Below are 14,347 nucleotides of genomic sequence, written 5' to 3' on the forward strand. Positions count from 1 at the left end.
CCCAACTACAGTTCAAGACATCAACAGGACTCTCTCAGCAACTGATAGAAATGCGACATAAGTTCTTCTCTCTGAGACTCGTTCATCTGAAATATGAGATGGACAACGATCTAAATCTAGAGGAAAAGCAGAGGAATGAGGATCTTCTCCCCAGCTGGGCCTGTGACCTCCCAGCAGTGCAGTCGTGAGCAACTCCAACAAGAGCAGCCGCCATCTGAGAGGCAAGACGTCACACCAGGCCAAGAAAGAGGGGAGGGAGCCCTGAGGTTCGAGGGCCTGACCTGGAAGCTGAACTCCACAAAAGTCTCTGCAAGACTGGAGGTCTTGGAAGGAGGTCCTGGAAGCGATGTCAAGATGGAAAATGTCAAATCCAGGGCCCTGTGAAGTGCCAGAGTAGGTGAAGGTCAACCAGAGGTTTAAACAAAGACAAGCTGAAACAATTCAAGCTATCTTATATTGGATATCTGACTTAAAATCCTCAATAAAGTTTTACAAAGAAAACTACACTGGACAAAGATTTAAAACAAAAAACAAATACTAGTCAGAAAATCAGCTAAGACACAGAATATCTGAATGCCATCACCAACAGGACAAGCAGACATGTACAGACACTCTAGCCAATGGAAGCAGAACACAGGCTCATCTCAGGCAGCACACCTAACAGGATAGACCGTGTGCTGGTTCATAAAAACAAAAACAAAACAAAACGAAACAAACAAACAACAACAACAAAACCCAGGTCAAATGTAAAACAATCAGAAATCAGTAACAGCAGGAAATATGTGAAATACTAGGAAATTAAACAGCATACTTCTAAATAATTATGAATCAGAGACTAAGTCTCAAAAGGAATCAAGAAAGTTCAGAATTGAGGGGCTGGGGGTGTGGCCCAGTAGGATAACACTTGCCCCACATGAGGGTCTGGGCTCCATAAGCAACACACACACACACACACACACAGAAATGAAAAAAGAAATTTCAGTATTGAATGAAATAATAGTTCTATGAGGGAAATTTACAGAATTAACTGCTCACATTGGAAAACTGAAAAGCCTAAAGTCAATAATCATTCCCACATAAGAAAATTGCTAAGAGCCAACACAAGGAAACCAAGTAGAAGAAAAGATATAATAATGCACATCAGAGCAGAAACGAGTGAATTAATAGAAACAGAAAAAAGAAAAAAAAAATCAACAACCCAAAGTGCTGATTAATTTGAAATGACTAAGACGACACATGTGCTCTGTGTCTAAGATAAATGATAGATTATCTAAGACTGATGAAGATCAAAAGAGAACAGAAGATGGCCCAGTGGTCCCACCTGTAATCCCAGCGTCCTGTGGGAAGTGGAAGCAGGAGGATGGCTTAAGAGCAAGGGCAACCTATTCCTGCAGTCAGCAAAAAGCAAAAGGGTAGTAAGGAAATACTTGCAACAATAACAAAAATAAATTAGAAAACTTACATGAAACAGATATAGCTCAGTGGTAAAGCAAATGCCTAGCATGGGCAAGCCTCTAGGTTCAGATACCAGCACCACGCCAAAAAAAAAAAAAAAAATCAAAACTTATCTCCCATGAAGTGCTTTGAGTACTTTTATACCTAATAAAATAAACAAGTAACCTAAGAGCCTAAAAAAAAGAAATCTTAGCACAACAGTTTACTACAGAATGCTATCAACCATCACAAGAATAAATGACACTGATTAAACATACAGTCCAGTACACGCCAGCCAGGCACAGTGGCGCACAACTGTTATCCCAGCTATTCAGGAGGCTGAGGCAGGAGGATCCCAAGTTCAAGGCCAGCCAGGGCAACTTGGCCAGACCCTGTCTTTACAAAACCAAAACAATACAAAAAACAAGGATTAGCTAAGTAACAGAGTGTCCCTGGGTTCAAGCCCAGTACTGTGGGGGTGGGGGAGTAATACACACACACACACACACACACACACACACACACATATATGTCATTATCACTCAAAAAGTTAGAAGAGGGACATGAAAAAATAGAGAAAAACTTCCTCACCAAATTACAAAAAAATGGAATGATGTCATATGACATATAAAAAGAATTACAGGGCTGGGTTGTGGCTCAGTGGTAGAGTGCTTGCCTAGCATGTGTGAGATGCTGGGTTTCATTCTCAGCACCACATATAAATAAGTGAACAAAATAAAGGCCCATCAGCAACTAAAAAAATATATATATATATAAAGAATTATACTCCACAAACAGTGGTTTATTCTGAGAATGCAGGCTGGTTCAATATTCAAACTCTTACTTTTGATCCTTGTGCCTTAGCTTCCTGAGTTGCTGATGATTATAGGTGTACACACTGTGCCTGGCTCAATATTCCAAATTCTTGTCAATGTAATACATTATATCAATAAGATATAGAAGAAAAATCACACGATCCTATCATTTGATGTAAAAAAGGCATTTGACAAAATTCATAATGATGAAATCTCAGAACACTGGGCACAGAGGGACATTTCTGTGTCTGAGGATACAGCCTAAAGGTGGGGAGTGTGCCTAGCATGCAAGGCCCTGGCAATCACAACCAGCCTGTCTCTCCACAGCAACGACAAACAATGTTTGTACGCAACAAGGAAAAACTTAACGTTTCTGCTCTAGTCTGAAGGACCAGGCAAGGATGGCTTTCATTCCTCATGTGGGAAGCCCTCGCTTAGGCCATAACCACACAAAAGTAGCAAATATGCTACTTAGATCAGGAGGAAGAAATAAAGTGATTGGCAGAGAACATTTTTAGGTGGAAAATCCCTAAGATTCTGTGAAAAAAATGAGCTAGAAATAATTAGTTAAGCAAGGTTGCACAATGGCAAAACAGGGCACAAGGACATTATCATTCTGCATATTCTCAAATATCACGTGAAAACTGAAAATTCACAGCAACACCACACAAACATTAAAACAACCAAACATGAACAAAAAGCCCTAGATATGAGCCCTAACAAAAACGTGCAGGGTTTATAAATGCTAAAAGTTATAAAACACTCATGAAATAAATGTGGAAATCTTAAATAGACACACACTATATTCATGAACTGAAAGACCCAACACACCAGATGGATGGATTCTCAATAAACTGATCATCGGATTTAATTTCTATGAAAAGTCTACCAAGATTTTTTTGGTAATATTGACAAACTTATCCTAAAATGAATATGGAAAATGTTAAAAGAACTAGAAATGCTAAATCAGTTTTAAATAATAGAGAGAAATCACTTTACGCAGTTTGAAGAACTATCATACAGCTGTAACAATCAATACACAGAAACCAAGAAAATGTCCACAAGTTAGGTTTTTAACTACAGGAAGAATCAGGAGAAATGGCACATGCCAGTAATCCCAGCTCCTGAGATTCAGGAGGACCACAAGTTGAAGGCCACCCTGGGTAACTCAGCAAGACCCTGATGATACAAAACTTAAAGGAAGGAAGGAAGGAAAAGAAAAAGGGATCTGGGTGTAGCTCCATGACAGAGCACTTGCCTAGCACGTGGGAGCCCTGGGATCGATCTCCAGAACCAAACTCTCCAAGATAAATTGAAAAACATATGTGAAAAAGGGTTTGTCGTTTTTTAAAAACCATCAGCACTTAAATAGTCTTAGCTGGTACCACAGTCCATTAGTATGTGAATTCTTTTTTTTCTTTTTTGGTGGTGGTGGGGTACCAGGGATTAAACTGAGGGGCACTCGACCACTGAACCACATTTCCAGCCCTATTTTGTATTTTATTTAGAGACAGGGTCTCACTGAGTTGCATAGCACCTCACTTTTGCTGAGGTAGGCTTTGAACTCGCGATCCTCCTGCCTCGGCTTCCTGAGCTGCTGGGACAGGCATGCACCACCAGCCCAGCTTCATATATGAATTCTTTTTTAAAAATATTTTTTAGTTGTAGATGATAGACACATACCTTTATTTTACTTACTTAAGTACTTATGTGGTGCTGAGAACCCAGTGCCTCACATGTGCCAGGCAAGCGCTCTACCACTGAGCCCCAGCCCATCCCCCTCACACGTGAGTTCTTATTGCCTTAAATACACAGCACTTCATGGCTCAAGCCCCTCATTTCTCATAAAGCCATGATCCTCAGGAGTACAGAAACACCACGGAACACAGAAGGCATACAATGACATTTCCAGACTCTCCCAACTAACTTTCCTGATAAGACACACAAAAAGTCAAGGCCTTTTACCTCTGAAACTACACACCCCTTGCCCCAGATACCCTAAGAAATTAATGATAAAGTGCCACAGCTTAGTAGAAAATTCTGAAAACACCTGTGTTTGCATTTCATCTTCTTCTACATCCCTCCTTTTAGAAACAGTTCCTGAGATAACACTGCACTGTAAACGAGGAGGAAGGCGCAGCTGAAGGTCGTCCTGTGTGCTTGAAACCACTAGGTCTCTCCTGGATGAACTCTCAACCCATTTCCAACTGAGTCTTCAGGTGACACATGACATTCCTCACAGTGAAGACACCTGAGGGGTCTCTCTTTGGTATGAACGATCAGAGGCTGAGGACGAGGTTGCCTCTGGCAGTAGATTTCTCTTGGTGGTTACATTCAAAAAGTCCTTTCCCATAAGGAGTTCTCGGAGGGTGACGGAGGCGTGAGCACTTGGGAAAGGGGGCCCCTCCTCTGCTGCGCTGACAGGGTTTCTGCCAGTGTGCATCCTCTGGTGCTGGGTGAGGGATGAGCTGCGGCTGAAGGCCTTTCCACACTCGCTGCACTTATAGGGCTTCTCTCCAGTGTGGATGATGGCATGCCGGATGAGGTTTGTGCTCCAGCAGAAGGATTTCCCACACTCGATGCATTCAAAAGGCTTCTCCCCACTGTGAATCCGCTGGTGCCTCGTGAGGCCTGACCTGCGGGCAAAGGCCTTCCCACACTCCATGCACTCGTAGGGCTTCTCCCCAGTGTGGATGCTGAAGTGGCGAATGAGGTCTTTTCGATTGGTAAAGGCTTTCCCACATTCTTTGCACTCAAAGGGTTTTTCTCCAGTGTGGGCCCTTTTATGTAAAATGTATGTAGAGCAGTGGGTGAAGGCCTTCCCACACTCACTGCACACGAAGGGCTTCTCCCCAGTGTGGATGCGCTGGTGCCTCTTGAGGTAGGACCTGTGGTTGAAGGCCTTCCCACACTCGAGGCACTCGAAGGGCTTCTCCCCAGTGTGGATGACGTAGTGGTGGATCAGGGCCGCGCTCTCCAGGAAGGCTTTCCCACACTCGCTGCACTCGTAGGGCTCCTTGCCCGTGTGAGTCTGCTGGTGCCACAGGAGGTAGGACCTGTGCTTGAAGACCTGGCCACACTCAAAACACTCATAGGGGTTCTCCCCACCATGGACCACATAGTGCCTGAGGAAACCTCCCCTGTGCCGGAAGACCTGCCCACACTCAGTGCACACAAAGGACTTCTCTCCAGTGTGTCTCCTGCTGTGCAAGACAAAATTGGAGCGGTGGGTGAAGGCCTTTCCACACTCGCTGCACTTGTAGGGCTTCTCCCCACTGTGGATGCGCTGGTGCTGGGTGAGGTAGGACCTGCGGTTGAAGGCCTTCCCACACTCCGTGCACTCGTAGGGCCTCTCTCCCGTGTGGATCATCTGGTGCTGCAGGAGGTGCGTGCTCTTGATGAAGGTCTTCCCACACTCCGTGCACTCGTAGGGCTTCACTCCAGAGTGGATTTTCTCATGTCCAGCAAGAAGGTGTTTCTTGTTAAACACCTTCCCACATTCACTGCATTTGAAGATGTTTTCCTCCTCTTCCTGTACCATCCTTGAATGTGTGTCCTTGGCTGCCCCTGAACCACCAGGTCTAGGGATACTTTTCCCAGGAAGCTTCTCCTGCAGCTCTACACCAGGTCTCAAGAGTCCTTCCTGCACTGCTGATGGCCCATCCTGACCTCTGGCTGCCACCACCTGGGAGCACCCTGAGGCCCCTTGTGTTAACAGTCCCTGGAGAGAGGCACCCTCAGACAAGGCTGGCTCACAAGTAGTAGGTTCAGTGGCTTGAGGTTTTCCACTGTCACCTGAAAGAAAATTCAACACACAGCAGGGCCTGTTAATCACAACACAGAAGGACAAGATCCTCACTTCAGTGAAAACATGGAACTCAAAACACAGCCTCTCTGTCCACTGTTACCTCTGAACCTTAGGTCTGAACATCTTTCTTCCTGGCCCTTGGACCCCAAACACCTTGAAAGGGGGACCCGGGGAGAGGTCAGTCAGCACACAGAGGGTCTGCAGTGGAGTGCATAGAGTGCGGGAAGACCTTCATCAAGAGCAGGCATCTCCTGCAGCACCAGATGATCCACATGGGGGAGAGGTCCTACAACTGCAGCCTGCACATGGCTAGGGAAACCGTGTGGGGTAAGCTTCCTCTAACCAACGCCATCCTGCATTGCTCCAGGGACACCAGGAAAGCGCAAGGAACATGGCCCACGTAGAAGACAGGAAGTGTGTGATGAGAAATCACAGCAAAAAATCATGTCTGGTATTTGATCAACATAAAACCTCAAACACTAGGCATTTCTAGAATTCCTGTTTCAAATCATGGTGGGCTTCCAGGATTACAAGAGACAGCTTACGCAAACAGTTAACTCAGTCTGGACCCCTAAACAATTTATCCTAAAGAGATGACTTAGGGAAAGATCTGTCCACACCAGAAAGACAAAACATGTCTGATGGAGGGCTTAAGACACAACATGTAAGCTGGACCTCAGTTGAGAGAAGCAGGAGACTGAGCCACATGGTGGGCGATTCCATCAACTGAGTTTAGTAAGTGTCAATGAAAACCTGGGCACGCAGGCTCTGGTGAGTTTCCTGGGTTACCAACACCCAGGCACACACTGCTATGTGTTATAGTTAGCTATTTGGCCACTGTGACCAAAACACCCAACAATAACAACTTAAGAGAAAGAAGATTTTATTGGGCCCTTTGATGGAGAAAATTTTAACACTGCATATAAAGACATTGAGGTCTACATCAACAAAGAATTGATTAATATAAACTGAGGACTCTCCCCAAATCCATGAGGGACTGGCACAAAGACAATGAGACTAGCAATGAAGAAAGAACAACAGCTCAGAGACCCATTTACACTTATGGAGGTCTGGTGGATGGAGAAGAAAGCACGGCTGCTCAATGTGAGGAGGAGAGCTGTTCCCTGAACAGAGCACTAAAATTATCTACCCCCATGGGAACTGACAGTGAAAGCACTAATATCTCACAATATGTTCTGAACCAAACTAAGATCAGCAAAACCTAAGTAGCGAATGATTACATCAGGATAAAACATGTTTTACCTAAGACAAAATGATTAGTCCTATACAGAAAGCCATGAATAGACTTTATTGAAACGAAGACCTTGGCCAGGCATGGCTGCACATGCCTATAATCCCAGTGTCTTGGGAGGCTGAGGCAAGAGTATGGCAAATTCAAAGCCAGCCCCATGAAGCCCTAAGCAACTTAATGAGACCCTGTCTCAAAATGAAAATTAAAAACAGGCTGGGGGTGTGGCTCAGTGGTTAATCACCTCTGGGTTCAATCTCTGGAACCAAAAATAAATAAATAAATAAAACCTTTATTAAATCAAAGACACATTAAAGGGAGCCACAAAAAGAGAAATATAACTACAAAAATATATTTGTAGCTTATACAATTGATAAACAGTAAGTAGTATGACCAGGAACATACAAAGAATCCCTATAAACAAAAAGAGAAAAGCAAACTAAAATTTATTCATGGAAGAATTATATATCATTACTTCGTGCCAACTTAATGGCACAAATTGAGCAATTTGCTTTTCAAATATTGGACAGGAAATATGTTGATAGAATCCACCATTTTTTCCTGAAGAGCAAATTGGTATAGGTCCTTTATAAACAGTAAAAATGATCATACACCTGGGTGTAGGGTGCACACCTGTAATCCCAGCAGCTCAGGAGACTGAGGCAGGAGGATCACAAGTTCAAGGCTAGCCTCAACAACTTAGCAAGACCCTAAGCAATTTGGTTAGACCAAAATAAAAAATAAAAGAAAGGGCTGAGAATGTGGTTCAGTGGCAAAGGGCCCCTGGGTTTAATCCCCGGTGCCAAAAAGTAAAAAGAATGATCCCACAAACTTCAATGACTGTGGTCTCAAATCCAATCATTTTAATCCTAGATTCATTATTAAAAATGCCCCTACACATGTGAAGATGATCAATAAATTAGAAAACTTACAGCTTTACTGCTTAGGAGCATAAAAACATGTAAACAATTAAATACACAGAAAAGGAATGAATGTATGAATATAGTGTAAATTACGAACATTTGTTTAATTTTCAAATATAAGAAATTTGAATAACATATTTTTATTTGGAGAAAGAATGAAATAGAAAATTATAAGGAAAAAAAAAAGGCATAGAAGAATTTCCATGGAAAGCTGTGAGCACAGGAACTGGCCATGGCCAGGGCAGGAGCTCGTCCATCAGGAGAAGAGAAGCCACAGAGCCTGAGACGCATGTGTGTGGGCTGAAAGTCCAGCAGTACTGAGAGGGACGCATCATCTCCAACCTGAACATGTGCCGACACGGCAGTGACCTGTGCTGGAACCTTATGCCTGGCAAACGGCAACTGTCTGGACGGCTGAGGTCAGGACCGAGGGAGACACCCTGTAGTCTAACCTGCGTGGGTGGCAGACAGGTCACTGGTGCTTAGGAAGTGAAGTGAGCAAGACCAAGCTTTCATTCTTAGGCTCTTCAGATACACAAGTGGAGAGCCAAGGCCAACAGGGGAGAAGGTGACTCTGAGGGGCTGAGGAGACACTGCACAAGGACCCCCGTGCTGACTCAGCAGGCCAAGGGACAATAGAGGGCACAGACCATGACTCTGCCATGGCACCCACCAACCCACAGATGGCAACAGTGCCTCAAAAGCCCAAATGTGGAACACAGCCACCCAAGTCTCCTTGACAAAGCAGGAGAAGCAGGAAGACAGGGGCAGTGTCTGCTGGTGTCTGACACTCAGGTCCAGTGGAAGGCAAGGTGGCAAGGAGGACAGGCAGAACACAGCTGGAGAAGAAAATTGGCAGAGAAAAGCCCCCTTCCTCAGGCTTCAGAGGAAATATGAGACATTCTCATTGGCTCAACTAACATGAGGTGAACAATAAAGCTTACTTTCAAGGAGCCCCTTGCTATACTTGGATGCTGCGGTTCTGTGTTCATGCAGCAGGTGACAAATCTTTCCAGATACAACCCAATGCCTGAGACCACAGTGACTGCACATTTGAGGACGACCTGAAGGGAGTGGACTGAGATGTCCATCACACCGTCAGTTCTCCCTGAACACACAGCTCAGCCACTTATCCCAGCACACGGACCCAACTGTGGCCAATGCCTAGTTCCCTAGGATGGAACATGAGGGGACTGGTGTCCCTGGAAGGGGGAATAGTGGAAAAACCATAAGACAACAGGCTGATGAGAGAAAGAACCTGTAGAGCTCCCATGCCCCACGCAGACCTGGGGACAGTGAAAATCACAGCTACACATGCTGAGCCGCTGAGCCTTGTGCCAACTCAGTCACCCTTACGTACAAACCACGAGGGTCTGCACCTTACTAGGTAGGGCCTCAGAGCCGGTGGTGGCCAAGCCAGGTTTCATGACCACACAGTTGGAGCCCTGGCCGGGTGTTAGCTCACCAACCTCACTCTCTCCCAGGACCTGGAACAAGTTGATGGGTTTGGCTGACCAGAGGAGTACAGGTCAAAGGGCAACATGGCTACAAAATCCAGAGGCCACAGTACGATGCTTCCCAAGAGATACCGAGGCCAGTGTCTTCCCTGCCTCAAGCCTGCAGGGCCTCCACTAGCCAAGGTCATGGCTCCTACCTGGACAGGTGCTCTGAAAGAGGTCTATCATCACTGTCCACAAGTGCTGCCCGTGCTCCAGCTGGAAGATCAGCTCAGGTTTGGGAACAGGATACCCTGTTCAGGGACAAAAAAAAAAGGAGAAACATGGATTTTGTGAAAAGCAGTAAACACCCTTCATCTCCTTCAGGACTCAAGCCTAGCAGCCGGTCCTTAGGATGAAGCCTCTCCCACCATAACAAACAGAAAGCTGACATGTGACCTGGAACAAGGCTGGCCATCCACACTGGATGACCATTGTGCCCCAGTATGCACTCAGAAGCCAGCACATATCGGGGCTAACGACGTCCACAGGACTAGGCAAGCAGGTTGAATGCACTGGGTCAGCTCAAACCTGAACAATATTTAAGCAGTAATTTAGGGGAAAACAGACATCTAAAATCTCTCTTCACTCAAAGCAAAGGTATGTGTATTAGTCAGTTTTCCTTTCCTCATCTAATGCCTGACTCTTTGCAATGAAAACAACAGAGGTCTACTTGGCACACGGTTTTGGAGATTTCACATCCAACTCAGGCAAATTAACGCAGATTAATCTTTTCCAAGGGCAGTGCCAACAAACGACCCTATGAGCTTCCACCTGAGTCCCACCTCTGTACTTTCCCCCTCTGGTGAAAGGGGATCAGCAAGTGTCAGGGAAAGGGGCTGGGCTGAGATTCAGCTCTAAACCCAGACTTTTCATTCAACAAATTTCAGTGGCAGGAAAAAGGTCCTCAAGGAACTGCTTGTCCAAGGCATGTCTCCAGACCAGATTAGTCCTCAAGAATGGCTTCTCCAGGGGTCTCTTGATGCCAGGTCAGGGGGTGTCTGTGCTTCCTCTCATACAGTTCCAACCTCCGCCAACTGATGTTTAGGTCCCGTGTGCAGTGGTGATCTGTCCTGTGCATTACAAGGACGCTCAGCAGCACCCAGGTCTCCACCCACTAAATGCCAGTAATACCCCCAACCCAATGTAAAAACCAAGAACATTTTCCCACGTCACCCCATGTGTGCAAAAGGGCTCCCCACTTGAGAACCTCTGGCTTAGGAGGATAGAAATAAATACAGGGAGATGGGAGAAGCAGCATGTGATGGGGGCGGGGCCTCCTGGAGACTGTGTTCAGGAAGGCTCTGGTGAGCAGATGCTGAGAAAGGGCAGCAGAGTGGAAGGCTGCATCACCCTGAGCACACCCTAGGACAAGGAGAAAACTGCAAGTGCTGTCCTGCGGCAGGCAGGAGGGCAGGGAAAGAAGGGCAGGAAGTTGCAAAGACTGGAGTGTGGGCAGTCTGGGCCGGAGCACCAAAGGTGAGCAAAGGTCGGCTGGGTTAGAGAGGACTCCTTACTGTTAAGAATCTACGTATCTAATTCCATCAAACCCCTTCCTAGCAAAGATCGCATCCCACACCACCCTGCACACTGGGCTAATGGGGACACCTAATCCAACCCTGCTCCTAAGTCAGACTCCCCACTGAAAGATGGCATAAAAGAGAACCACAGACAGGGGCCAATCTACGCTGGGCACGAGTGAGAGGCTGAGGGAAGGACGGCTCATGGTTGCCATTTGCTGCCTCAAGGGTGTCCCACAAAGCCAGCAGCAAATAAGGAAAAATACAAACATGCAGACAATAGGACCAGGAATCTGGTGATCACACACAGCAAGGACCAGAAGGCCACTCATGCTGCAAACTGGCTCAGGAAGAAAAGGCCCTTGTTTGGATATGGTGGCAGGAGCCAGGAGAAATTGTGGTGGTCTTCAGGTTCTCCCTCGAAACCTCACCTTGGGTCCTGAATGCCCCCCACTCCTTCACTGTCGCCTTCTCCACAGCACCTGGGGGCCCAAGGGCCTACTTCCACTGCCCAGAGAGACACAGGACACCAGACAGGAAGAGGTGAGTCTAGTAAACGACTGAAGCCCTGGGAAGAAGGCTGGACCCAGAGGCTTCTGGAGCCACAGGGTGGAGTGAAGGAGGCAGCAGGTCCGCTGCATGCTGGAGCTGGAAGGCCTTACCCAGTGAGACCAGGAGCCCACAGTTCTCCAGCATCACCTCCTGGTACAAGGTCCTCTGAGCTGGGTCCAGTTGTCCCCACTCCTCCTGGGTGAAAGTCACAGCCACATCCTCGAAGGTCACAGACCCCTAGAAAGTCAAATAGAGGGAACACTGTTGGTCGTGGGGCTATTCCAAGAGACAGGAGAGTCTGTTTCACTGGAAAACATGCAAAGAGATCAAGGCCTAGATCACATGGTGTTTCCCAAGGGCCATGCTCCATGCTGGGATGGAGAAGGAAGGAGGAGCTGCTTCAACAATATACCATGTAAGAAAGAGATGCTGCTCATGAAGAACAGTCAATGGGATCAAGTTCTGCACTGTGAGATGTAGACAGAAGGGCTCTAGGACATCAGAGGAGTGAGGAAACAATGATAATGACCCCACCAGTGCAATCTGCATCTTCCTGGTGCAGGCAGGTGCTGCCCCAGGCTGAGAACATTCTGTGTTCAAATGACTGGCAGTCCCCAGCTCAAAGTCAGATCCATAGAGTCTGAATCCAAACATCAAAACTGTCACTTTCTATTTTTTCTGCTTAAGAGACTTCTATCCTTTCTGAGCCTACATTTTTAGGTCAGGAAAACAGATCCCACTTGACCAGTAACTGTTGTGAGACTTTAAGACAAATTCTCCACTGCTTAGTGTTTTGGGAGGGGATTTTCTCATCTTTCCACAGTGCCTCACCTCCTCTCATCAACCTTAATATCACAGTAAGTGACCTGGGGCTTAAGAAGCTTCACCAATTCACACATCTTACCACCAGAGGCAGAATACAACAGGTGACTCTGGTCCAAGGTCGGCGTGGAACCCTGACAGGTCTTCAGGTCAGAGCGACTCTAATGCGCTGCGGTTGTGCAGCACGTCCACCCGTTACTGATCCTAAGTATGTTTAGGTCATTCTTGGAAACAGTTAACGCACACGTGGACCGAGGAGGCAGAGCCTTCCGCCCTCACCAGACAGCACCAGGAGCGTTGGCATCCACCTGGAGGCAGGGCCGAGGCCGGCTTCCACGTCCCTGGGCGCTCTGGGCCTGTCAGACGCCAGGGACACGCCAGTTACCGAGCACCTTTCCCCCTGCTAGACGCCGACGGCCCTGCCCCAGAGCAGGGACTTCAGGACCTGGGCGCACGGGGCAAAGGGCCACCGGCCCTCCGCGGGCACCGGCCCTCCGACCTCGGGCTGCTCTCGGGCGGGGCACGTCTCCTCTCCGCGGACGCCCTCCCCTCGCCCGGCCCTGGCGACTGGAGCCAGGAGTCCGGTGGTCACCGCCGTGTCCGAGCCCGCCCTTCTCCGGAGCCGCACCGTGAGGCCGCTTTCACTCACCCGCGCGGCCATCGCGGGCCCACGGCGCGCTCCGGACCCGGCGGCCGGGCAGCTCCCGGGAACCGCGCGCCGGCCCGGCGACCCTGTGACCGCCCCGGTGCTGAGGACCGGCGAGGCGAGGCCCGCGGGCGGCCAGGACTCACGCCGCAGGCGGACCGGCCGGGGGACGGTGCCTGTGGCGCCCCGTCGGCAGGACAAGACCGGAACTCCAGACCCCCAGGCATCCGAGGCTGAGACCAATGGCGCGACGGCCACCACCCGGAAGTCCCGCCCCAGCACGGCCTTCCGGGAGGCGCGGGTCGCGGGCTGTGATTGGCCCGGCGCCTGCGCTCGCGCGGAGCACAGCCTTCTGGGTACCGTAGTTTACCCCTGCTGCCCAGCTGGAGGCCGGGACTCCCTGCGTGCCTGAGGTGGACTCGGGGGACCTGCCGGGAGACGGGGCGGGAGGCCAGGCGTCCCTGGTCAGAGGGCCAGCGTAGAGGCTGCGTCCGCACTGCAACGACCTGGAGACTCGTCCCTTCCATCCGAGTGTCTGGGAAGGCTCAGGTGCCACCGCTGGGCGGCGGCGGAACCGTCCCACAGGTGTCGGCTCGGACCGGCTCACACCGGTGGGTCCCTCGCAGGCCGTTTGTCGCTGGAAGGGTGCCACCTAGGGGATCGTGGGACCCCAGTCTCTTCTTTTTTCCGTGTGCCAGCCATGAGTGAAGGGCTTTGCCTGACCACGCACTTACTCCATGGTGTTCTGCCTCCTCCCAGTTCTTAAAGCAACCTCCAAACGGGAGCCAAAGTGAAGTTTTTCTGCTTACAAGTTGGTCACCTCAGGCATTTGTCACAACGTTGAGAAGCTGTGTCACAGCGGAGCCAAAATAAAGTTTTTCTCTTTACAAGTTGGTCACCTCAGGCATTTGTCACAGCGTTGAGAAGCTGTGACACAGCGAATGGGACAAAAACTTTAGCGATTGATGAATTTGGGTGAATGGCATACAGTGTGTGTGTGTGTGTGTGTGTTTTGAATTATTTCCACATTGGGGAGGGTGCAGAGACAAGATGTTCTTCACCTCCACTGCTCTTTAATATTC

The 14,347-nt window shown here is 48.3% G+C and overlaps 1 protein-coding gene across 2 annotated transcripts; it reads right to left on the reverse strand.

Annotated features, from left to right (window-relative positions):
* Positions 1-3,190: 3,190 nt before the first annotated feature.
* On the reverse strand, positions 3,191-13,496 carry LOC143384545 (uncharacterized). 2 transcript variants are annotated; one of them, XM_076839681.2, is made up of 4 exons: positions 13,269-13,496; positions 11,908-12,034; positions 9,884-9,979; positions 3,191-6,044 (listed from the first exon to the last, which is right to left on the reverse strand). In XM_076839681.2, exons 1-4 carry the CDS (start codon positions 13,278-13,280, stop codon positions 4,486-4,488), a joined length of 1,794 nt encoding a protein of 597 aa, XP_076695796.1. In that variant the 5' UTR covers positions 13,281-13,496; the 3' UTR covers positions 3,191-4,485. The 2 variants fall into 2 exon arrangements, with proteins under 2 accessions (XP_076695796.1, XP_076695797.1); XM_076839682.1 differs by lacking the exon at positions 13,269-13,496 and adding an exon at positions 12,702-12,783.
* Positions 13,497-14,347: the final 851 nt, after the last annotated feature.

Source organism: Callospermophilus lateralis, chromosome 18 (assembly GCF_048772815.1).
Source record: "Callospermophilus lateralis isolate mCalLat2 chromosome 18, mCalLat2.hap1, whole genome shotgun sequence".
In the NCBI taxonomy this organism is placed as follows: Eukaryota; Metazoa; Chordata; class Mammalia; order Rodentia; family Sciuridae; genus Callospermophilus; species Callospermophilus lateralis.

What these genes read in the sequence shown, in the direction of transcription:
- LOC143384545 (XM_076839681.2), bottom strand. An exon ending in TGGGCTCCTGGTCTCACTGG is followed by an intron (nt 9,980 to 11,907) that starts GTAAGGCCTTCC and finishes GTCCCTGAACAG; the next exon opens with GGTATCCTGTTCCCAAACCT. An exon ending in CTTTCAGAGCACCTGTCCAG is followed by an intron (nt 6,045 to 9,883) that starts GTAGGAGCCATG and finishes ATTTTCTTTCAG; the next exon opens with GTGACAGTGGAAAACCTCAA.